This window comes from Pezoporus occidentalis, unplaced genomic scaffold (assembly GCF_034315485.1).
Source record: "Pezoporus occidentalis ecotype Australia unplaced genomic scaffold, CSIRO_AGI_Poc_V1 ctg115, whole genome shotgun sequence".
NCBI classification, from domain to species: Eukaryota; Metazoa; Chordata; class Aves; order Psittaciformes; family Psittacidae; genus Pezoporus; species Pezoporus occidentalis.
Genome location: NW_026912940.1, coordinates 1,343,021 through 1,367,205, shown reverse-complemented (window position 1 = coordinate 1,367,205; position 24,185 = coordinate 1,343,021). Strand labels below are relative to the sequence as shown.

The window sequence follows — 24,185 nt, the reverse complement described above, 5'->3', positions numbered from 1 at the left end:
TTAAATTATTTCCTTAACAGAAAGGTTGTTGAATACACACCATCAGTCTCAAGCTCTTGACTAACACTCAGTAGACATCACATTTTTATTAGACATTCAATCAGTTTTATTTAATTATTAGCAAGCTGATCAGCAGGTGCATTGTACACCATTCATACAACCTCCAAAGCAAGCCCTGGGATTTTATAATGAAGAATTTCAGAGCAATCGGTACTCAGGATTTGATTCTCCTGTAAAATTGATTTAAGCTTTCTTTCCTAATGCGGTAAAATTTAGAAAACTACTACTGTTTGACAGTGGCCTCCTACTAGTATTCACATCCAGGGAGAATGATTATCAGTCTTCACAGCAGCTCCGAAATATTCTCTTGGCATCCCTGTGAGATTCAAGCTACTCTCAAGAAGTAGCGATTCCCAAATTACACAGGTCTTTCATAAGTGCTTGCTTTCTGTCTTAAGAAGCAAATTAATCTCTTCCTTCTAGTCATCAAACAATTCAGGCCTGTGAAACTTTCCTGGATCCCACTGGAAGTTCAGCACAGGAAGTTTGTTCCTCCCCCTCTTGGACTGCCTGACTGATAGTCTTACTTATCAGAACCCTTACATTGTTTACAGTTGCAGACACTTCCACATGTCAAGCCACCTTTCAGCATCTTGCTAGCCAAATATTTACAATCAAAAGTACAATTTCCTAAGCAGATTTCTGCTTCAGAAATAAACTACTGGTGCTACCCAAGATTTTTAAGTTTATTTATACAGCTACCATGTTAGGTTTCACCAGGATCTTCTGGCTATAAAATCCCATCCTAGTAATGTAATATAAAGGTTCACTTCTGCATTTGATTTTGTGCATTTATTCACCGGAAACTGGAATATCTGAATGTTATCCCCAAAATCGGGATAATATATTAAAGCACACTCAGTCTTATGGCAGAATGTATTCTATTAACTTCTATGAAAGCTCAATAACCATACATGACTTTTCAGTTATCAATTTCATAGCTGCATTCCCACGAATCATGAAATAAAAACCAGTTTATTAGTTCTGTAACAGAAAGGACTCACTGGCCTAGTGACCATACCCAGAAACAGCAGCAGAATTGGATTTCACTGGATAACATGTGAAGATAATGGAACATGTGATTATTTGAAATAGATGAACCAACCCAACCAAACCCAAGAGCAGTCACTCTAATTGCTTCTTCCTCTCACCCTGCAAAACCACACATTCTTCCTTACTATCTTTGCTACAATAGGCACAAATTTTATTGAAATAGTTTCACTGTTGACTCGCTTGTCCTGACAGCAAGGGCAGGAAGTTCATCTTCTCAGAGTATTCTGCTGCTGCCTTTTTGGATCTGTTCAAAATGTAGCTTTGTTATTAGCAAGTCTGCTCTCCATTATACAAGGATAACCACCTCTAAACTACGTAGTTAACAGAAGGTACTCTAGATGAATGCAAGTTTTGTATTCTTGTGAGGAAATGAAAAAGGGGCTGCAAAAGTAGAGAATACAAGACCCTGAAGTTTCTACTGCAGAGGCAAGACTTCGCAGCTGGAAGCAACTCAAGTCCTCCTTGTTTCAGGCACAAAAGGGGATGTAATACATATTTTGTCACTGGGTTACAAGATGTACGTGGATGTATTTAAAATAAAGAATGTGAGTCTTTAGTGTTCTATAGCTAAAGTGCTGCCAAAGTATATTTAAAGTATATACCCCAGTCGACACCCGTATCAGTTTTCTCCCTAGATAAATGCTAAGTATATAGAGTTTATTTCTCCTCTAAGGCTGCATAGGAGGAAATGTGTTGTTCTAAAATACTAATGCAATTACTCATTTTCTGAAGAATGTTCATTTTAGAACAGCATCTCTGACACTAGCATTCTGGAACAGCGGCATTTTAATACTTTAAAAAATACCCAACAATGTAAGAAACAGAGCATGAACTGAAGTGTGTGTAAACTGACTTCACCAGGGCATTGCAACTAAAGTATCTTTTACCTTACTAGTATATTAAGAAAACAACACCAGAAGAGTTAAACTAAATATTGTATGTGTTGTCCAGCAACCACTGTATAATTAAATTACCCTTACTAAACAAAATTTGCTTTTAAGCTCTGTGCTACTTACCCATAATTAAATCCAGTATACTCCATACTGAACTTATCATCATCATTATGGTAACATTTAAAAATAAGAATAATAATAAAACTCAGCATACAGTCCTAAACAAGAAAAAATCAGGAGGCTGAGTTGTACTGATGCACATTATACTTCTTCAGAATAAATCTTTTGCCTACAAATCATACCTTAAAACAAGAAATATTAGTCCTTTTTCTGAGCCACAAGGCATTAGTTTCTCAAGATGTTTTCTTTCTAGCTTGTTTTTCTCACATGGATTCCTTTCTTCTAGTTCTAGTATAAGTAATGACGAGTTTGCCAGGAAGCATGCAGATCAGAGCATACAAAAACTTCCACTGGTGAGGTTCACAGACACATCTTTCTTCATGAATGCAGCAGAATAATTCTTCATGGTGACAGAAAGAATTAATCTAATTTATCTGACTCTCTACATGTTTCATACTTTAACAAGTTATTCCAAACCTCCAGGTGGTAAGTAAGTCTGGGAAGACAGGGGAAGTATCTCAGGACAGTGCTGATGCATGAAAAATGAGTCCCCAAGCGATACCAAGATCTACCAAGTATTCTTCTCTCCAAAGGGCAGACATTTGCATCTACTACCAATCAGATCAACATTTATGTGCACACAGAGACCTGACTAACCCACAATAAAGAGCAGTCAACGCTTTCAACTCTGAACCCCAAGAAATCTAAAGCAGACAATTTGACAAAATGTTATGTCAGGTTCACAGGGTATGGCTTCTGTTGTTTTCTTTTAGTTTTTTATTTATTTGGTTTGGTTGTTGTTTGTTTGGGGGATGGTTTATTTGTTTTTCCATGGATGTCTTACACACCAAGACAAAAGTGGCAGCAAGGCAAACTTGTACTCAGGTCTTCACACTATCATTCTGACAAATAATGTTCTAAGCTGTGACAGTTATCATTAAAATATGCAGATGTATACCCTGAGACTGCATAATTTTTGATACCAACAATTAATGAGACAATCATTTTCACAGTGGCATTAACAGTGCAGAGTAGGTAGAAGGTTCTTTCACCAGTGGAAGAACTTCACTGTTTATTACAAAATTCTTCTTGAAGAACTCCACTGTTTATTACACCCCTATTATTACCTATAGGGTTGGTGAAGAATCCAAATCAACTGGCATTGAAAGTTTCCCCAAGAACTTCTTATACCTCTCCTTCCTACCAATCACAAATTATATTAGTTGGTCCAATAAAAAATAGTTTCTTCTTACAAGCCTCATGTCAGCTGAGACAGTAGTCATCCAAAGACCTTATCCACTGATTCCACTAGTTCAATTAGATATCTGAAGGCCCATAAGGCACATGCTAAGTACGTCACAGTAAAAACAGATGTACTGCCACATATCCCTTTAAAATGGAATGGAGGCTCACCCTCACAACAAAATTCAAAGATAAAAGGTTGGTAAGACCATAACACTGGAAAGTTAACTTTGAAGTTTTAAATCTTAGTTTCTAGAAGATTGTTCTCGAAACTTTATGAGCACAACTGGTAGGCAAACTCAAAGGTCTACCTCAGGCTGCAATTTCAGTAGTAGCTTAGGTGACCTAAGTGGCATCCTGAAGCCAAAAAGGAAAGATTTCTCACTCTTCCATCTCACAGTTCCACAAACGGATATTGTGTGAGGTTGCCTGAAAGTTCTGCTCACAGAGACAGTTATGAGTCTTTGAAGAGGGATTTGGAGTATTGTGGTTTAGTGAGTTTAGGGAGTTCAGAATTCTATGAGAGCAGCTGTAAACAAGCAACTCTTCCTTTCAGCTGTTAAATTCCTAAGATTAGCTCATATGGAATCAGGTTTAAACTCTGCACTTGCCTTTTAATAAAGGAAAAGACGGCCTCACATAAAAGAGAATGTGCTATAAAGTAGGATTAGTACACCCACCAAGAAAGATTTGGTATTTCTAAGGCTCAGAGTGGGGCCCTACATTTAATCTATTAGTTACTGCTTGGCTTAAATATTATGAAAAATCCACCTACAAATATAAATTCTGTCTATGCAGCATTTGAAAGCTTTAAGAACAGCAATTTTCTTTCTCCTGCACAGAACACACACAGTGCTGTTTCAAAAGGACAGATTCAAGTTTAATATTTTTATTTTAGTAACCACAGTTTCACAATCACCAGTATTGACTTGTGCAGTGCCAGATCACACCACATGTCTGACTCTGACCCAGAGTAGCCATGACCACAGGTGTGAAATGCTGTTGCACTCACAGGCACGTGTGGGGGTTTGCACAGATCTGACAATTTTTATGCCTACTTAAGTAAGCTTCACATCTGATCTGGCATTAAGCCTATTGATACAAGGCTCACACCTCAGTGCCTTTTCAACAGACTTGAATCAGCTAAGCAAGTTTACACTAGAACAGCACTTTTAGTCATAAAGCTGTGAAATACTCAACGTTGTTTTAGGAGTCCTAAAGCTTGAGTTACTGTATCATAGAACCATGACCTCAGGACAGTCAGGATTACAACCAAGAGATAGTTTACTTAGCATTTTTTCTGGTCTTGTCTTTTCTTACTCCCTGCAATTTATTTTCCACTCTCCATTGGCCTTATCAGTTGTTCAGTACAGACTGCTGATAAGGTGCATTACTAATTATATCAAGGGGCTGATAGAGGTTAAATTTTTCAAGGAAGGGTATTTTAACCCAGACTGGTTCTCCTCATTCAGTTCAACATAAAATCCTACAAGCAGCTGCACAACCACTGGGTCTGCCTGTGAGCAAAACTACAGTACATCTATGCTTATAATAAACTATTAAAGGTGAAGACTGAAAGGTATTTTAATATATTAGCTGCACCTTACCAGATTTTAGCAAGTCTGAGCTGACTAGATGGGCAACAAAATACAATCTGGTTTAACATTTTTAAACCTTTAAGGGTATTTCTCAGCATCCATGAGAGATTAACAGAAAATTCAAGACCTACAGTTCACTTCTCACCCACCTCAGCAGCTTTCTTTTGGGGCTTCAATAATTGAAGAAAGGTGCAAACTAAAGGTGAGAAGCTGCTTTTGTGTACAGAGAATGCTTTGAAGCTTTAGTAACCCATATCCATCTTGAAGCAAAAACCAAACAAAGGTAAATACCTAAATAGCTTTAAAGCCTTCTAGTCTTAAACAAAACACATCGCAAATTGTAGTGTCTGAAATATAAATAAAAAAGCCAGATGATATTAAATTTCTGATACTATAATCCTCAGGAACCTCAGCTACTTTGTGATTTTCACACCTATGCTTTGCCTGTCTCTCCCAAAGCAATTTTTGATGTAAAACAGAGTGCAAGTTATCTATGTAACTTCACAAACACTGCAGAGAAATAACACGCGTATATTATGAAATGCACAAAACGTTGAGAACTACTTTGTCTCCTATGTTTGGTACAAAAACATAAAATAAAATTTGAAATAGAGGCAAAAAAAAAAAACCCAAACCAACAATCAACTATTGCTGAAGTTAAAGAACCTGCCTCCAAATTTGAAGAAAAAGCAGTATGTTTACCTGTTGCTTCTGGTACGCAGTGTTAGGGTTAATTTTCGACTCCAGAAGAAGAGAACCTAGAAAAAAAAGTTCCACTTTACATGTGTACTATTTACATGTGTATTAAATTCCAATTTCAACATGAATCTTCTGATCACTCTTTCCACAAGTAGTTACACCCTTCCTCCCAACAACAAGCCTGTGAAAACCATATTCTACAGCTTTGTATTTTGTTTTTCCCTCCAATATATTTTTCACATAGTACAGAATATCCAAGACTCTTTTGAGGACTGGATTTTGAACTGCTTTCTTATTCAGAGTAATGACTTTTCAGGGAATGTTTTCAGGGATTTTAAAATCAGCACACAAAAAGCATTATAACTGTATTTCACAGATCACCCCCAGTTGTTTTGTATGAATTTTGCTAATCATGTGGTATTTGTTCTTAAAGTTTAGCTAAAACACATTATTTTGCTGGAAAGCATATACAGAAACTAATGCTTAGAGTACCAACCCTTCTGACAGCTGGACAGAGAACGAAAATATCCTAGATGAGCTTTACTGATGACTCCAATACACTAGTACTTAGGCCACAGTCCTGAGATCTGCATTTTGGGTTTGCCTAGTGAACATCTAAAACCAGCATACCCTTTCTGTTACGATCATCTCTTATAGGCACTATTTCACTTCAATCTTACTTTCAGTTTCAAAGCCTCAGCTTCAAATACATAAAGTTTTAGAATATTATTTTCAGCTATTCACCCAGCTGACTAACTTCTACAAATTCTTCACTATCTAGAAATATTTAATAGCAGCAAATACAAATCAGGATCGTAAGAATTATAGCAACCCTGAAATTAGCAGTCTTGAACACCATGTTTGACAAAATACTTGAAATAAATCTTGGAAGACAATGAATGAAGACATTTCATCTTCCAGGCTAGAAGGAGACACCAAAGAATAATCTCCTTACTACACTTACCACAGAAGAACATTTATTCTCCTCTTCTGCTAAAACTGATGTTTGCAGGAAAGACAAATAGAGCATTATAAGGCTTGACTTGCTTCTCATTACTACATGATTCAACTTATTCCTCACCATTTGTGATTCATAACTAGAAAAACATAAATTTGGAAATAGAAATGTAGTGAAGTGTAAAAGGTGTGCCCTACACCTAATAGCTGCCCCCAACCCATCCTTCTGAAGTATCTGATGTTCTATTTGTGCAATTTGTTCTAAAATGTTCAACTACTAAAAAATCAGTGACTATTCTACTAGTTAGTTTAGTGAGCCTATTTTCCTATACTAAGTTTTACAGGGTCAGGCCCCTTGCTAGTATGAGACAGTCTTAGGTCTCCCTTAATTTCTTCTGTGAACCAGGCAGCAGTAATAGACATCTGTAACACAAATATATTTGGAAAAAAGTTACAGAAATTCAACATACCCAAACCAAAGTTCTCCTCCATTCAAAGTCAGTATCAGTACTGATTCCTAAACACAGATCAAGATGCTTAATCTCACATTTGTCATAAGCAATTACTTTCTCTGTAGGTATTTTTCTTTTGGTAGTATGCTAGAATACATTAAGACTATCCAGTCTACTTTATAAAAATACACCAACAAAATTTCATCTTCACTGACCCAATGACTATAGTTAGGTAACACCTGAAAACTCACTTTAATACAAGCTATGGTTTTAATAAACTCCCCAAAATTATGCAGATCTAATTATATCCTTGAATGAATTTATAAAAGTAACTGCAAAACACTGGTGCCAGAAAGTAACATTTGAAGCCATCTAATAAAGAAGAAAACACTGATTTGCAGAATTCTGTTATTTGCCACTGTAATGCAGAAAGGCAGAGCTGGGTTTTTTTGTAACTACACCATTCTATGCTGAGAAAGGAATGCGAGTACAGGGAACAACTTGCTCAAAGAGATTACATACAGATATACAATGCTATTTTCAAAGATACTTAGAGAAGTATTCTGAGCCAGTAGCCTTCATCAACAAATCTGCAGACTTGTTTATATATATACATATGGAAAAGACCTGCTGACATGGAACACTGCTCCTCCCCCATCTGTTACGTGGCTCCTTCCTCAAAAGCAGAAAAGGTACAGTGTCACTCACCTCCCTGCGCCAGTACAAACATGGGTTTTTTTTAAATGAAAACTTCAGCTCAAGTGCTGTTTTCTGCAAGATGCACAAAGAGGTTTAAGCTCTGCAATCAGTTCTGCTGCTAGTGATTCACAGAAACCAATCCACTGAAACACAGGAAACAGCTCAAACTGAGGTCCAGGAATGCACTCTGCATTTGCAAGAGACTATTCATCAGTCTAATGCATTTCTGAAGGTTCAAACCCAAACATTAAGGAGAGGGGAGAACCAAGAAACAAAAAAAAGCCCACCCCCCAACTCCCATGGTTTTGTTTGGGTAATTTTTGTTTTGGTTTGGGTTTCTTGAGGGGTAAGGGGTGGCATTTTCATAGAATAGTTTGGGTTGGAAGGGACCTTAAAGATCATCTAGTTCCAATCCCCTGCCATAGGCAGTGACACCTTTCACTAGACCAGGTTGCTCAAAGCCCCATCCAACGTGGCCCTGAACACTGCCAGGGATGGGCAGCCACAACTTCCCTGGGCAGCCTCTCCCAGGGCCTCACCACTATCGCAGTAAAGAATTTCTTCCTAGTATCCAACCTAAATCTCCCCTGTTTAAGTTTGAACCCATTCTCCTTTGTCCTGCAACTACATGTCCTTGTAAAAAGTCCCTCTTCAGACTTCTTGTAGGCCCCCTTTAGGTATTTTAACCTAAAGTAAGTACATAACCACAAATTTTTTGGTGTTGCTTTCCTATAAATAAAATTAAACCCTTAAGTTTGGAGCAAGGTAAAACAAACAAGACAAACTTTGGCTAAGCTTTCTGCCAGTGTTACAGGGTTACTGATAACTAGTCTAAAGAAAGAGTGAGGATGCAGGTGCCTGCCCTGTGACTAAAGTCATTAAACATGGCCTCCAATGAGGGAGTTCACTAGTAAGGACTTGTGAGGACTAGTAAGCTTCAATTAAAAGTTTAAGCCTTCAAATTAACATGACTTAGCTGAACAGAAAAGTTCATTACAGAGGTCACTTTAGGCATCTGAGTTCTGAACGAAAAAAGTGATCTGAAACTATGCAGTTAAAATCTAGAAGCACACAGACATTTCAAGAATGAGGCAGGCCACCACAGCCTCAAATACCATGTGAGAAACAGGTAAGAAACCAAAGGCTTCCAAATACACACAGAAACTCACCTGGAAGGTGATTATTTGTAAGAAAAGAGTTCACTATTGCCCTACTGCAACTCCAGTAGCATACAGTGCAACTAGGAATCATACAGCGAAACTTTTCAGAGTTTTAAGTAAAAAAGTTAACAGCTGCTTAAGTGTAAAAAAACAAAATCAAAAAAATCAATTCCCTGTTTAAAAGCATAACATATCTGATCTGAAAGCAGTTTAAGCTATTTCTGTACAGTAAGAGATTACTCCAAATAGCCTGCAATGATTCTTAAAGTTTAGTGCCTTGGGAGCATTAGACATCTCAGATAACAATGTAAATCATCCAACTGCTCTCAGCTCTTAAGACGGTGTTAAAAAAAAAAAAACAAAAAAAACCCAAACCACCACCAACCCAAGGAAAAAAAAACAAAACCAACCCCCAATTACTCCTATAGATGAAGAAAAAAAAATAAATTGCACTCTTACTCCTCCAATTTCAAATGATTGCTTACCTTGGACTTGGCATACTGCCCCCCTTACCTGAAACCCCTGACCCTGCCATAAAATCTCAGCCACTTGGAAAGCAGCTATGGAGCTACACCAAGTCACAGCTGCTCAATCAAAAGACTGAACTATGTGCTAGCCCCAGTGATCAGCCAAATGAACCTCTGGTAATTCTGCTGTCACCCTGTCCACAGCCGAACTGGCCTTTTCACATGACTGGCAATTTCCCATCCACAGCAAGAACTCTTGCTAACATCCCCCATAGCCTCCCCCACTCAGGAAACAGAGCTTTCAACTTAGGCAGATCCCAAGGTTTTCAGTCAGCTTCCTGAATAAGTCAGTAAGAACACACCAGCATGCACAGGATAAATCTCAGCTCTAACGCTAGGAAAAGCTGGTTTAGAAAAGCAGGAAGGAAGAAGTTTCATTGTGGAACGAGAAGGAGCTGACAAAGAAAGACAATACAAGAACGCAACAAACATGAAGACAAATGACGTACAGGTCAGGTTCCCAGTACTTTTATGTTTCTGATAACTGGGAGGGAGAGAGGGGTAAGAGAAATCACAGTGAATTACTTCATTTAGTTAAAAAAGCATGCAAGAGAACGCACAAATTGTGTAGTACCTAAAACACTAGTCTGGTGTTACCTTTTCCCAAAACATTTGCTCACACGTAAAAATGACTATGCTTGCCTTCAAAATCAGCCTGTAAACAACTGCCACATAGAGTACACAAAATAAATCGATTTTATGACGTGCTTACAAAAGCAAGCTAGAAAAACTAGCCTATTAATAGAGTGCACATTTACCCAGGACTGATACTACCTACTAAATTAAGAACTTAAGCTCTGTATTATTCAATACTCTTGAAATATGTGGATTCTGTTTGAGAGAAGTCTAATGCGAGTATCCTGTTAAATAACTTCCGTGTATTAGGTGCTATTAGTAAGTTTGAGCCAGTTTTGCTTTGACAGAATATCTTAGCTATGCAACACGAAGTAATGACTTCGTCTTTTCTGGGGATCATTTATACCAGTCTGTATTTTCTTTCTTACAGATGCTCATTTACAACAAAGAAGCTGGCAACAACAGCCCAATTCAGGTTCTAATCAGTCTTAAGCATCCATATCCCAATAAAAGTCAATAAAGGGATTTTAGTTTGAATGGGCTATTTCTTCACAAGCAGGTTATGAACTGCAGTTCTTTTGCTTTCTTTTCTAAAAAGAATTTAAAAAATACCCAGCGAAACAAACAGGAAACTGTTTAGTGTGCAGAAGACATAAGAGTTTTTAAACACAAGCACATCAACTATGTATACAGCAACTGTATCTATAATAAAATATACTGTAAAGATCAGCCTAAAAACGTAGTGATAACCTTTTTACTTCCCTTCTCACACTGAAATGAAACTAAGTCTGTTACCGTTTCGAACAATTTCTGTTATACTATGAAGATGGCCAAACTATAAATGCAACTTTAGTGAAAAATAAAATCAAGTTATCAGTTTAACATCAGTTCAACTTTTTAAAGTATAATCAAGAAGCTACAAAATCCTGAGATTTATGCTTATCAGCAGCTCTATTATCAAAATCCTGCTCAAAGTTTCATTCTTCCATATCAGTTTATGATCTGTACTGTACAGATTACAGTTTGTCAGTACTTTTTCAAACAGTAAGATGTAATGTCTCAAGATGCTTTTTCAACTAGTTCCTAAACCCAAATAAAGAAAGTTACAAGGTCTGTTGACGGTCACAAGCTACAACTAGATCTACAAGTCACCAGATACAGCCAGCTGTATATCTAATGAAGTAGTAAGTCATACACTGACAGACTTTACTATCAAAATGATACATGCTAGATACTGCAAAGTATGTATTTTACAATCTACTCTGATCATAGCAGTCATGAAGTCACTTAACCAATAATCAAGACTAGCCCAAACATGTAGCTGCAGGAGCAGATGCTACTACTCAACCTACACAACTGTTACATGCTGTTCAGAAAATATGAAGGAATTTGATAATGCATCGTTTTAAATGTATATACAGAAAGATCTAGAACTATTGAACGACTGAGAAATACCATTCCATTAAAAAAAAAAAAAAAACTCTGAAAATGCTGTTCTGTCCACTGTACTGTCTTTACTACCGTAACAAGTGTACTCTGAAAACTGTTGATAGCTTTTAGAATGTCTTGCATAATTCTTGCTATCAAAGAAAAGGGGGAGGAGGAAGAAGGGGTGGGGGGGAAAACGTGTTAGCCATCCAATCACCTTTCAAAAATTTATGCTAAAAAACATGATCTAAGTTTTGAACAACTCCATTTACGAGATCATTTCCAGAAACATCTAAGGAAGGATACATCATAGTTATCAGTTTTGAAACTGGAGTACATTCGGCATGTAGTGATAGATCACTAGATGGCCAAACCCATTCCAGCTTTACAACATAAGCTTCAAGTATTTTGTATGCAACACACTATTCACTATGAACCAAGTGCCCACTATGCTTGTACTTCAATGGCAATCTTCCATGTCTTTCACTTGGCCTACCACGAATGAACTCTGGTTAGAGCCTACTTGCTTTTAGAAATCACATTAGAATTACGCAGCAAAACCTTAAGGCAACAGACACAAAACTAAGACCAGCTCCTTTTCTGGGTAAGATGAGGAAAGATTGTACCGTCTAACATACACACTTACCATCACTCTCTGCCCTGACTAGCAGGGACATGCCCTTGAGCCTCTCCACGTAGCAAGAGGACACATGCCCTGTGCCTCGATCGTCCCACTGGCGGTCTTCATTTAGCGTGTAAACCTTCACCCTCCGCCGGGTGTCAGTCATCCTGCCGCCTGCCACAACACAGCCACCACTCTTGCTTACAACTGCTGGACAAGCAGGAGGCTACTCGGCGGCTAGGCTCCCCTCAAAGGAGGGGAGCGGGAGATAAGGTAGCAGCCCCACACAGGCACACCAAGCAAGCTTTTCTTACTCCTCTTCAGTGCTCCAAGGGACTCCTCATTGCCGAGGGTAACAGGGTTGGGGGAAGGGGCTCAGGGGAAAAAGGGGTATGAGAAAAGAGGTGGAGATGGAAAAAGGGAGCTGCTCCAGGCACCGTCAGGCGCTGCACAAAAGACGAATAAGCCTGCGCAGAGGAGAGCCGCAGAGAGGAGAGAGGCTCTTTGGAGGGTGAAGGGCAGGCAGGAGAGGCGGTAAAGAAGGGCTCCTGGAGGAGAAGCGGATCCACGGGAGTGGAAGCAGCGGTGGAGAGCAGATGGCACAGGCGGCAAAGGGCAGCCAGCCCGGGGTGACAAGAGCAGGGGACCCGGGCCCTAGCGAAGGAAGCAGGCGGGAAGCTGGCGAGGCTGCGGTGAAGCAGGCGAGGGGAGGCAGGCGGGAGAGGGGCCGCTCGCCCGGGCCTGGAGCTTGGCTCTATTGTGCAGCAGCTGCCCAGGCCCGAAGCCCCTCGCTCGCAGTCCGTCAGCGCGGGGCTCCGAGATGCCGCCCTCCTTCCCGCCGGCGCTGGCCGGGGTCTGTAGGCGCTGCCTGTCCCGGAGCAGGATGAAGCGGGCTGGCAAGCTCAGCACCTCGTCTGCCCCATGAGCTCCCGTCGCAGGCAGCGGCTTCACTCCCACTACGACTCCGCCGCCATGTTCTTCTTCTTCTTCCTCCTCCTCCTCCTCTTCCTCCTCCTCCCGGTCTGCGGTGGCTCAGTCCTGACTCCTTTGCGCGCCCTGCGACTGGGCTGCCCTCCAGGCACTCAGCAGCCCGGCCAGCAGAGAGGCGCTCTGTTCTGCGGAAGGGGCGAGGAGGGACGGCGCGGTACGATGCGGCCCATCCAGCCCGGCTCCCTCCGACTCCGCCTCAGTCACTGCGCGGCCGCCATCTTGGTTTCACCTCTCACTGGAAGCGCGGGGTCTCCCAGCCAGCGGCGGAACGGGCCGCCCGCCAGTGCTTAAAGGGACAGCAGTCCCGAGCGGGCACCGGGAAGGGTTCGCGCCGCTGGATACGGCGCTCTACTGGTGACTTCACGGAGCACTGGCAGCCCCGCACCGGCACCACCGCCCCCAGGACCGCCCCCACGCAGTGTACTGCACTGCACTGCACTGCACTGCACTGCCGGAGCTGCGCGAGCGGGACACCCCTGAGACCCGGCCCGGGCCGTTACCGCGGGCCTAGGGAGGGGCGGCACGGGGTGACAGCGTCACAGCGTCCCCGGCGGCGGCGCCGGCTCTTCCCGCGCTCTGCGCAGGGCGCTGCGGGGCCTGAGGTGACCGCTGTCGCGGCGAGACGGGGGTCTCCGGCAGCTGCGCGTGTGCGCGGGCCGGGAATGTCAAACGCGCAGCCCCGGGTCCCACCGCGGAGGAGACGTTGAGCTGTGTTCAACCAGGTTCGCGTTTGTGTGGCTGCTCTGCGAGCACAACCGGGATGGTCATCTCGCAGAAGGGTTTTTTCCTTCCTTTTTTTTCCCTGTCACACATTGCTGAGTGAGCCTCAAGTCAAACAGCTTCTGTCTGAACGGCTGTTAGATCTCCATAGGCAGAAATAGGATCTAACAATCGCAGTAACAAACAGAAGCTGTCGAGTCTCTGCTTCTGCCACTGCTGCCAACATCTGAACATATGTTTGACAGATTTCCCTAAAATATGCAAACACAGTAGTCATTTGGGACCCTGCAGACACACCACTGTGTGAGTCCACCTTATATTCTAGGTACACTACACACATGGGAGCTCACTGCAAATTATGTACTCTGTTAGATTATTTTTTATACTTTAAGGCAAGTACTGATACTTGTTTATCAAAGTGAGTTATACCCATGCTAGTTAGAGCCAAACCCACAGGTGATGAGCTTTCACTCCAGAATTCATTACACTCACGAGGAGGCCTCCAGTCAAGCACTGTTTTCCTTTCTCCACTTTCTAATTTGCTTGCCATGTGATGAAGTCAGTGCTCAGCTACAGAATTGGTACTTGGCTCCCCAGTGGCTCAGATAAACCACTCGCCCTTTGCTTTAAGGCCTGGCTCTGTTGCCTGAGGACTACTTAAGAACACAGATGCCTTCAGGAGTATTGTTTGGGTGCCCTTAAAGTAGCTGAAGGCATGTTGTGCTGGCTAATGCAATGAAAGCTTTGAAAAAATTTGATTGTTAGAACTGCAGGTTATGGGCCCCAATGAAGGGAAACCTCACGCAGCACATGCACAGAAAGGCACTTTTTACCTTTGTTTAACAACCTGTGCAGCCCTTGTAGGGACTTGCCCTGGGAAGTGCTGTGCCAGAATTTCTTTCAGGCAGTTCTGGAGATGGATTCTTGTGACTTCAAAAAGGAATGAGGACACTTAGAGAAACCTCCGTGGGACCATTACAGTCATTTACAATTTACAAATTGTACCCTCTTGTGGCCATCAGGCTAAGCATAGACCACACTGTTAACTGCAGTTTGGTTCTTTCAGTGTTTCTTGTGAATTGAAAACAAGAAGTTGAATCAGATTTCAGTTTACATATTTTGCTATATGCAAATTTTGGGCTCAGCTTCTCTTAATTGGCCCTGTATTATTTTGATACCAGTCTGAAAAATGCTCAGCCCAACAACAGTGCCCACTTCTCAGGGTTTTATCCCAATTCTCATTATATTTAGCAAAGTGTTTAATTTTTTTTCAAACATTTCCACCCCAATGCTTCCAAAAGAAAGGGTGGGTGCTGAGGGCAACTACCCATCTTGGAAAGCAGATGTTAAAGAAAAAAATCCCACTCAGTTTATTTTTCTTAGAGTCATGAGTTAGAAGGCAAACGTGTCAGGTCATACCTCAGTACCTTCCCCCCACTTCCAGGGGTTTGGTGGACTGTGTCCAGAAAGAAATATCTTCAGGGATTGTGAGAGGCCATTCTTAGCTGACTTAAAAGGTTAAGCTCCTTAGTTCCTGTAAATAATAGAAGACCATGCCCTGGCAGAGGTTTTGGCCCACCAGGAATTGAGTAATAAGTGAGGAAATGGAGTACTGAATACAGTTTTAAACTTCTCATATTCACAGGAAAGTAACTGCATGTGGATCAGTGTAATAGGAATAAGCCTAAACTGGGTTTACCAACAAGGGCCTCTTGCACAGCAGTCCAAGAACAAGATAACTTCTTTCATTATCTGCTTCTAATCTGGGGAAAGAAAATGACATTGTTATAATGAGATCAGACATGTAACTTGGAACTATGCATTAAAGCACTGTTAAGAGTTCCTAAAACTCCTAGCTAATTACTTTATGACAAAAAAAAACCAAAACCACATATTGGGGAAACTAATAATTTCAGACTTCATTATGTAAAGCTAACTGCTAAAATATTAGTCAGTGCTTGCCTGAGTATTTTGATATGGTTACATTCAGTATGTGCAAACAAGGTTACAATCCGTACTGTATATACACACATGGATACTGGCTATGTGTTCTTGTTCCCAAGACACATGTTTTGACTTTTTCCAGAAAAAGGCTGTGGAAAATGAATGACTGAGTGAAAAGAAAAATGACACAGAAAAACTATATCAAAGTAGGGGGAGTCTATAAAGATGTCTCTAAAGAAGTCAGGACATTGTGATCAAGAAAGTGGGGAGATTTTGAAAAATAAATTTCTAGCTGAGTGAGGAAGTGAACACAGCAGTTTGAAATAGATACATACAAGAAATAGAAAAAATGCAAACCTAGCAATCGTTGCAAATTCTATAGCATAGAAAAATGGATGAGGGCCTCAAGGGATGTGAATGATAGGAAGTTTTAGGAAAGCTCAAGTTTTCTAAATGTTAACACTATTATAGGCCTATTCTATCTAGATTATTTTAAAATGTTGAAATTGATTCAAAAAAAGTAGATTTGTTTAGTAAATAAATTTGTTCTATACTTGAAAGAATGTGTGATGTATTTGTATCCTATGAACAATGACTAAATGCCTTTCTGGTCATTATTAAGATTGATATTGAACAACTTTTCTTAGAAAGAAACATTTAAAGTACACAAGTCCTCAAGAACTTGAATCTACAGGAATCTCAGAAACTCAGATCTTGAATCTACAGGAATCTTTGTGATCTCAGAAAACATGAAATATATTAGTTTTTAATAAAGCTTAAATTATTGGACATGAAGACTGACTGCAAGTATTCAAATTGGACAAGTGAGAACACATAATAATAGACCGATTTATCTGACATCAATCACAGACAACAAATGCTGATACAGGATGCAGTAAGGAATTACGAGCTGGAAATGCACCAGTAGCAGCTGATGCAGCTTTTTTGGAAAAATCTCTGAAAAAACTGTGAATAAAAATTGTGTCTGACTCAAAGAGCCTGGAAGACTCTTGCATGGCTGAGGACAGAATGGTCAGAAACAGACAGGTTCACCTACTGAAGGCTGTGATGGAGGAGAAGGAATGGCTTAGCCTGAGGCAGCTGGGAAGGTTACTGGCAGCTGCTTCTGGCTTATTCCTGCTTTACAGATGTCTATGAGTTCATAAGCACCTCCCAGTCATCGCTGCATTTTTAAGGCAAACAATAGTACTTAAAATTTTGAGCTGTAAACAGTTTTGATGCAAGAGCTGATGGGTGACCAGCTTTGCCAGCCAGGGTGGGGGATGCCATGGTCAGCTACAGATGGCCTGGTTGTGCTCTGACTTACACCTGCAAAATGGAACCAGTCAGATACAGCCAAATACAAGGTTACACCTATGGGTATAAATGAAGCTCTGAAAGAAGCTCAGCTGTATAGTAAACAAGCAACCCAACACACTGTCTATATAATATCTAATATCTTTTGGTGTTATCTAATACCTTTAGGTACTTATCATAGTACCTAAAGGGGGAGGTGGAGAGGGACTTTTTTTACAAGGGCATGCAGTGACAGGATAAGGGGGAATTGTTTTACACTGAAAGAGGGGAAATAGATTTCAATTTGATAGGAAAAGGAAATGTTTACCATGAAAGTGGTGAGGCTCTGGCACAGGTTGCCCACATCAGTTGTGGCTGTCCCATCCTTGGAAGTGTTCAAGGCCAGGTTGGAATGGGGCTTTGAGCAACCTGGTCTAGTGGGAGGCATCCCTACCTGCGGCAGGGGTTTTGGAACAAGGTGATCTTTAAGGTCCCTCCCAACCCAAAACATTCTATGATTCTGTGATGATTCTTCTATGATTCTATAGTAAGCTAGCAAGCTGTAGAAGAATGTAACTTTAGAATAATGTAACTTCAGGACTAAAAAGTAGCTTTAATGCCATGTTCTATGAATCATGTTTCAGATGTCGCTGCTCAGTTTTCACATCCTGCTGCAGATTTTCTAGAAGCAGTAGCCCTGTTCTTGTACCTGAACCACAAACCTGAGCCTGTGAAGGCCAGCAGTTAAAATTCTGTGACTCTTCCTCCTACATAATGTGTGTACAAATCCTCTCAGCAGAAATGTCATCTCTTTTCTTTCAACCCATATTGTCATCTTAATTTTCACAGTGCTGAAAAGACCCTAGTCTTGGAAGCAGAGCTTCCTTTGAGAATTCTGTGCAACTGCATAGCTATGCACAGGCTGTGTTTGTTTTGAATTCCTGTATGCCTCTGGAAATGTTACACTTTAAATGTGTAGGCCTCATCATCAAAGACTGAAGAATTTCAAAGCACTGGTGAAGCTATTGGATGCAGAGAACATGGCTGGGTCATTTATTCATCTGATAGTGAAAATTCCTCTATTTCTGAGAAGGGAACTCTAAGACACCTGAATTATGCTAGCTGTCACTATGAAATGTGTATTTCTATTTTTACATTTATTATTGTGTCTGTTGGCTGCATTTGTAAACCTTTTTAGTAAGATGTTATTATTTTCCTTTTTTCTGTGGCAGAGTTCTATTGCTAACTTCTGTTCCTTGTATGTTTTTTTTGTTTTGTTATTTTTCGCAAGATTTCCAGTACTTTATCTGTGACTCAGACTGCAACAGGCTTCTCCTAAACCCATATGGTTACTGGTCTTCGAGAAAATGATGGATAGAGCGGAAGGAAGTCTGAGATCCATGTCGTAACTTTGTTTCCAAGAAGCTTTGAAAGCCCGCTAAAAATCCAGAAGAGTAAAAAAAATAGCCCTATTTTCCTATGATGTTTCTACCTAATCACATAAATAACTATTAAGCAATGCAATATTCTCATTAAAATAAATTCCTCATTACCTTAGTGCATCTTAAGGTGAGTCAGGAAACTGTTAAAGCTGTTTCCATTTGTGTAAATAGGTGGATTTAGAGCGAAAAGGGAGAAAGACCAAAAATGGAGGAGAAGGGAGATTGTCAGAGCCAGAGCAAGACACAGAAGCACATGAACACAGACAGAGAGACTCTCATCCCTATACATATACACAGGGCCTCTGTAGGCTGGTACTTTTAGTTAAGGAAGTCATCTGGGATGATTGGGCTCAAGCTGTGTAAGTTTAGTATCAGGTTCCTGTACAAAGCTGGTGAAACCAACAATATTTTTCTCTCTATATATATATATTTAAAAAAAAAGTCAGAAACCTGAAAAGACCTTCTGGAAAAAAAAAGGAGGAATATGAACTTTTTGAAGGAAGCATTTTAGAATCAGCCATTGTACTGACAACACCTCAAATATAGGCTTTTTCAGTTTTAAAAGTTATGAGTCACTTTAGTGTTTGTGACAATGATGACCTTAAAAATGCAAATAATTCAAGACACACAGAGCAGGAATGATTGTAGTACAAGTTACGACTAGGTAATATGAATAGCACACAGATGGGGAGCACATCTAGCTACTAGAGAGATTACTAATTATCTGTAGGCTCTAGGATCCTCATTTTTGTATATGAAACTAATGAAGTAAAAGTGAGAACTTGGCACCCAGTCTGTGCAGTCTGTGGATGAGCTCTGCAGTGAACAGCGGCAAGGCATTTAGGAAGGGTATGCACGATGTCATAGAATCATAAAAGAGTTAGGGTTGGAAAGGACCTTAAAATCATCTAGTTCCAAACCCCCTGCCATGGGCAGGGACACCTCACACTAAACCATGTCACCCAAGGATCTGTCCAACCTGGCCTTGAACACTGCCAGGGATGAAGCATTCACAGGTTCCTTGGGCAACCCATTCCAGTGCCTCACCACCCTTACAGTAAAGAACTTCCTTCTTATATCCAATCTAAACTTCCCCTGTTTAAGTTTTAACCCATTACCCCTTGTCCTATCACTACAGTCCCTAATGAAGAGTCCCTCCACAGCACCCCCATAGGCCCCTTCAGATACTGGAAAGCTGCTATGAGGTCTCCACGCAGCCTTCTCTTCTCCAGGCTGAACAGTCCCAACTTTCTCAGCCTATTTTCATATGGGAGGTGCTCCAGTCCCCTGATCATCCTCGTGGCCCTTCTCTGGGCTTGTTCCAACAGTTCCATGTCCTTTTTATGTTGAGGACACCAGAACTGCACACAATACTCCAGGTGAGGTCTCACAAGAGCAGAGTAGAGGGGCAGGATCACCTCCTTCGACCTGCTGGTCACACTCTTTTTGATGCAGCCCAGGATAGGGTTGGCTTTCTGGGCTGCAAGCACACACTGCCTGCTCATGTTCATCTTCTCATCAACCACAACCCCAAGTCCTTCTCCACAAGGCTGCTCTGAATCTCTTCTCTGCCCAACCTGTGGCTGTGCCTGGGATTGCTCCGACCCAGGTGTAGGACCTTGCACTTGGCATGGTTAAACTTCATGAGGTTGGCATCAGCCCACCTCACAAGCGTGTCAAGGTCCCTCTGGATGACATTCCTTCCCTCCAGTGTATCAACCAAACCACACAGCTTGGTGTCATCGGCAAATTTGCTGAGGGCGCACTCAATCCCACTGTCCATGTCAGCGACAAAGATGTTTAACAAGACCGGTCCCAGAACTGATCCCTGAGGGACACCACTCGTTACTGGTCTCCAGCTGGACATTGAGCCATTGACCAGAACTCTTTGCATGCAGCCATCCAGCCAGTTCTTTATCCACCGAGTGGTCCATCCATCAAATCGATGTCGCTCCAATTCAGAGACAAGGATGTCGTGTGGGACAGTGTTGCACGCTTTCCACAAGTCCAGGTAGATGACATCAACTGCGCTACCCCTGTCCATCAGTTCTGTAACCCCATCATAGAAGGCCACCAAATTGGTCAGGCAGGATTTCCCCTTAGTGAAGCCATGCTGGCTGTCACTAACCACCTTGTTGTTTTTCATGTGCCTTAGCATGCCTTCCAGGAGAATCTGCTCCAAGATTTTGCCAGGCACAGAGGTGAAATTGACTGGTCTGTAATTCCCTGGGTCATCCATTTTCCCCTTCTTGAAAATGGGGGTTATATTTCCCTTTTTCCAGTCATCAGGAACTTCACCTGACTGCCATGATTTTTCAAATATGATGGACAGTGGCTTAGCAACTTCATTTGCCAGCTCCTTCAGGACCTGCAGATGGATTTCTTCAGGACTCATGTACTTGTGCACGTTCAGGTTTTTAAGATGGTCTGAAACCAGATCCTCTCCTACAGTGGGCCCAGTGGGCCTAGGGTCTTCATTCTCAAAGTCCCTGCATCTGCCTTCCAAGACTTGGGTGGTGTGGTCAGAGCCTTTGCCAGTGAAGACCGAGGCAAAAACATCATTCAGAACCTCAGCCTTCTCCAAGTCCAGGGTACCCAGTTCTCCCAGTGTAGGGGGCCTATATTGTCCCTAGTCTTTTATTCGCTACGTACCTGTAGAATCCCTTCCTCTTATCATTAACATCCCTAGCCAAGTTTAATTCTAACTGGGCCTTAGCTTTCCTAACCTGGTCCCTAGCTTCCCGGACAACATCCCTGTACTCTTCCCATGCCACCTGTCCTTGCTTCCACTTATTATAAGCCTCTTTTTCCATTTGAGTTTTCCTCAGGAGCTCCTTATCCATCCAAGGAGGTCTCCTGGCCCTCCTGCTGCACTTCCTTCTAATTGGGATGCAACATTCCTGAGCTTGCAGCAGGTGATCCTTGAATATCAACCAACAGTCTTGGGCCCCCCTGCCCTCTAGGGCTATATCCCATGGAACCTTACTAAGCAGGTTCCTGAAGAGGCCAAAGTATGTTCTTTTGTAGTCCAGGGCAGTGAGCTTGCTGCACACTCTTCTCACTGTCCTGAGGATCTCAAATTCAACCATCTCATGATCGCTGCATCCAAGGCTGCCCTGGAGCATCACATTTCCAACGGGCCCTTCCCTGTTGGTGAGCACGAGCACCTCTCCTTGTCGGCTCCTCTATTACTTGCAGAAGGAAGTTGTCTTCCACACAATCGAGGAACCTCCTGGATTGCTTGTTCCGGGCCATACCATCCCTCCAACAGATGTCCTTGTATTGCATTTCTTTAGCCAAAAGTGAAGCTAAGTAGACCAAATGCAAAATTGCAGTTTTTGCTCTTATTGTCACCTAGAAAAAACAACCTAAACTGTTTTAGAATGGGTGTGTCCATTCTAAATAATACTCCTGATTCTACATTCCCAGCCTAGTCCCCTGATTTTCCATACATCTTGGCTCCTTTCTGCGTCATGCCAGAGACAGAAGTTGGCAGATGTTTGTAACATCTTGAAAGGCATGAAGAAAGTCAGCAAGGGTCAGTTTAATGTCTTCTCCAATACAAGAACTGAGGAGCAAGAGGTCTAATGAGTGGATGGAATGGTCAAAGGAAGAAAAGAGGTCTTTTTTTTGTACCTTGAAGAAGGCGATGGAATGCTCTGCTGCAAGGTGTCATGGGTGCTGAACTCCAACATACTAGTCCAATATACTAATCTACTACCAGGCTGTCTCACAGAGAGTATGTGTAGCATGCACAGCCTCAAAGCTGAGCTCTGAAGTCAGAGACTTTCTGTGACTAATGGGCAAAGGCATTAGTGGCATGTGGGGATTATCAGCGGATGTGCAGGAGGAAGAAGGCTCGGAATGGTGTGCATGCTAGTAAGGTCTGTGTCAGTGAGGTGCAAAGGGGGTATGGCAGCTTTCACACTCCAGTGCGTTGAAGTGTAGTGTGAATGCAGTTACACATGCCCCAGTGCCCTAAAGCCCCTGCTATGTGGCTTTACCCATGGAGGTAAATAAACACGGCTAAGAGCACACTTGGACATTGCTACTAAAGGTGTAAGTGTACACCATTTCATACGTAAGTGTACCCTGAACAATTGTCTAAACTAATTAACATTCAGTATTTATTTATGAGGTTTACAGTTCTCCTAGGTGAGAGAAACTAATTATGAGAGAGTCTTAAATCTCTCAGAATATATCTTGGTTCTACCTGTTTATTTGTGTTTAATACTGACTAAAACAGGATGGTGAGAATTAGTTACCTTCTCTGAAATCGGCGGTATAAAATATTTTGTAGTCATGTACTTTTTGGATATTGCAAAACCAATTTGGAAATGATAACTCAAATTTTAATGGAAAATATACATATGTAAAAATTTTTTACATATGTAAAAATTCTCAGAAGATTAGAAATATATTACCAAATCAGGAGCTAATTTTAACATAAAGAATCTGTAAGAGGTTCAAGAAACACAAACAGGAAAAGAAATAACATACTCTTTGGGTATCTTCTTGTATGTAATTTGGAAATACTGCTCCTACATCTAGGCAGAAGTAGCCATAGCTGTATTTGAAGTTTGTAATGGTGAGCCTTTGTTGTTCCCCCTGAATTTATGTTTTTTTGTTCTTTATGATGCCATCATAATTTTGTCTCAGAGATGCTGCAAAGATAATGCCCACTAATAATACAATTTCTAAGATCCAGGTAAGGTTTTTTTTCCAGAAAAGGTCACAGCATCATCAACATAAATCTGAAATAGAAAGCATTTAAAATATGTTATTCAATTATTACTAAAATTCTATATCAGTGTTTTAATGCATTGAATGTATTACTTCAAAACCTAAATTGTTCTCATCACAGAGATAGAAGACTATGGCCTTTTTCTCTCAGATGGGAACAATCTGGGAACTCAGCAAAAGAAATTCTGTTCTGCTTAAAAGATTACATGATGCATAAAATATAACTCCCAATTTATCCTGTTCAGGTATGTGCCCAAAATATAAAATATGAATGTGTTGTTGAAAAGATATTTCAATTTATATTGAAACTGCCTTAAAGGTAAATGGTGTTTAGTTCTGGAACTGTGTTTTGTATCTGTATTTTTGTCATAATAATTATTTTAATTTTAAATTATAAGACTTAGCTATGTTTAAGAACATAGACTCTGGATTATATACGGTAGCCTGGAGTAATTTTTTCCTGAACAGTCTTTTGATTTTTTAATATTCTTGGTACTTCATCTCTATCTGTAAAATTCGAAGGCCCCAAAAAACCAGTTAAAAAATACTTTCAAATTTTTGTTTTCCCAGATGTATTGGATGCACTGGATGTAGGGTTTAGTTTCACAGACAGATCGGAAAAAAGAGTTTGTTTTTTTTTTCTCTGACTTTTCCCCTATCTGATTCCTGTGAGGCACTGAGTGCTGTCTCCCATTAGGTGACAGATTACATTCATCACTGACAGAGGCATTCAGGGTTGTTTAGAATCCTGTCTTTAATACAATGCTCAAGGATCAGGAGCAAGCTGCTGACTGTGAGAGACTGTCCAAATATATAAACTGAAGATTCATAAGAAAGAGAACAAAAATCCAGCATGTCATGCACGGTCCACACTTGAGTCATCATTCATAGACTCCAGCTCAGTCCGATCACGAATCATCAGTGCTGGACAAAAAGAAGCCCAAATTCCTTGCAAGCAGCTATA

General features: G+C 41.1%; 1 protein-coding gene across 5 annotated transcripts in view; it reads right to left on the bottom strand.

Annotated features, from left to right (window-relative positions):
• PPP4R3A (protein phosphatase 4 regulatory subunit 3A) overlaps positions 1 to 13,507 on the bottom strand; it is a 42,496-nt gene extending 28,989 nt beyond the window's left edge. Inside the window, exons 1-2 of one of the 5 annotated variants that reach the window (XM_062638305.1) lie at positions 12,111 to 13,507; positions 5,669 to 5,724 (exon numbers count right to left, since the gene is read on the bottom strand). In XM_062638305.1, the coding sequence (XP_062494289.1) occupies positions 5,669 to 5,724; positions 12,111 to 12,252 (198 nt within the window). In that variant the 5' untranslated portion in view covers positions 12,253 to 13,507. Of the gene's footprint in view, positions 1 to 5,668; positions 5,725 to 12,110 lie in introns of those variants that run through there. The other 4 variants (XM_062638297.1, XM_062638310.1, XM_062638329.1 and 1 more) reach the window with 4 other exon arrangements.
• Between the last annotated feature and the right edge of the window lie 10,678 nt (positions 13,508 to 24,185).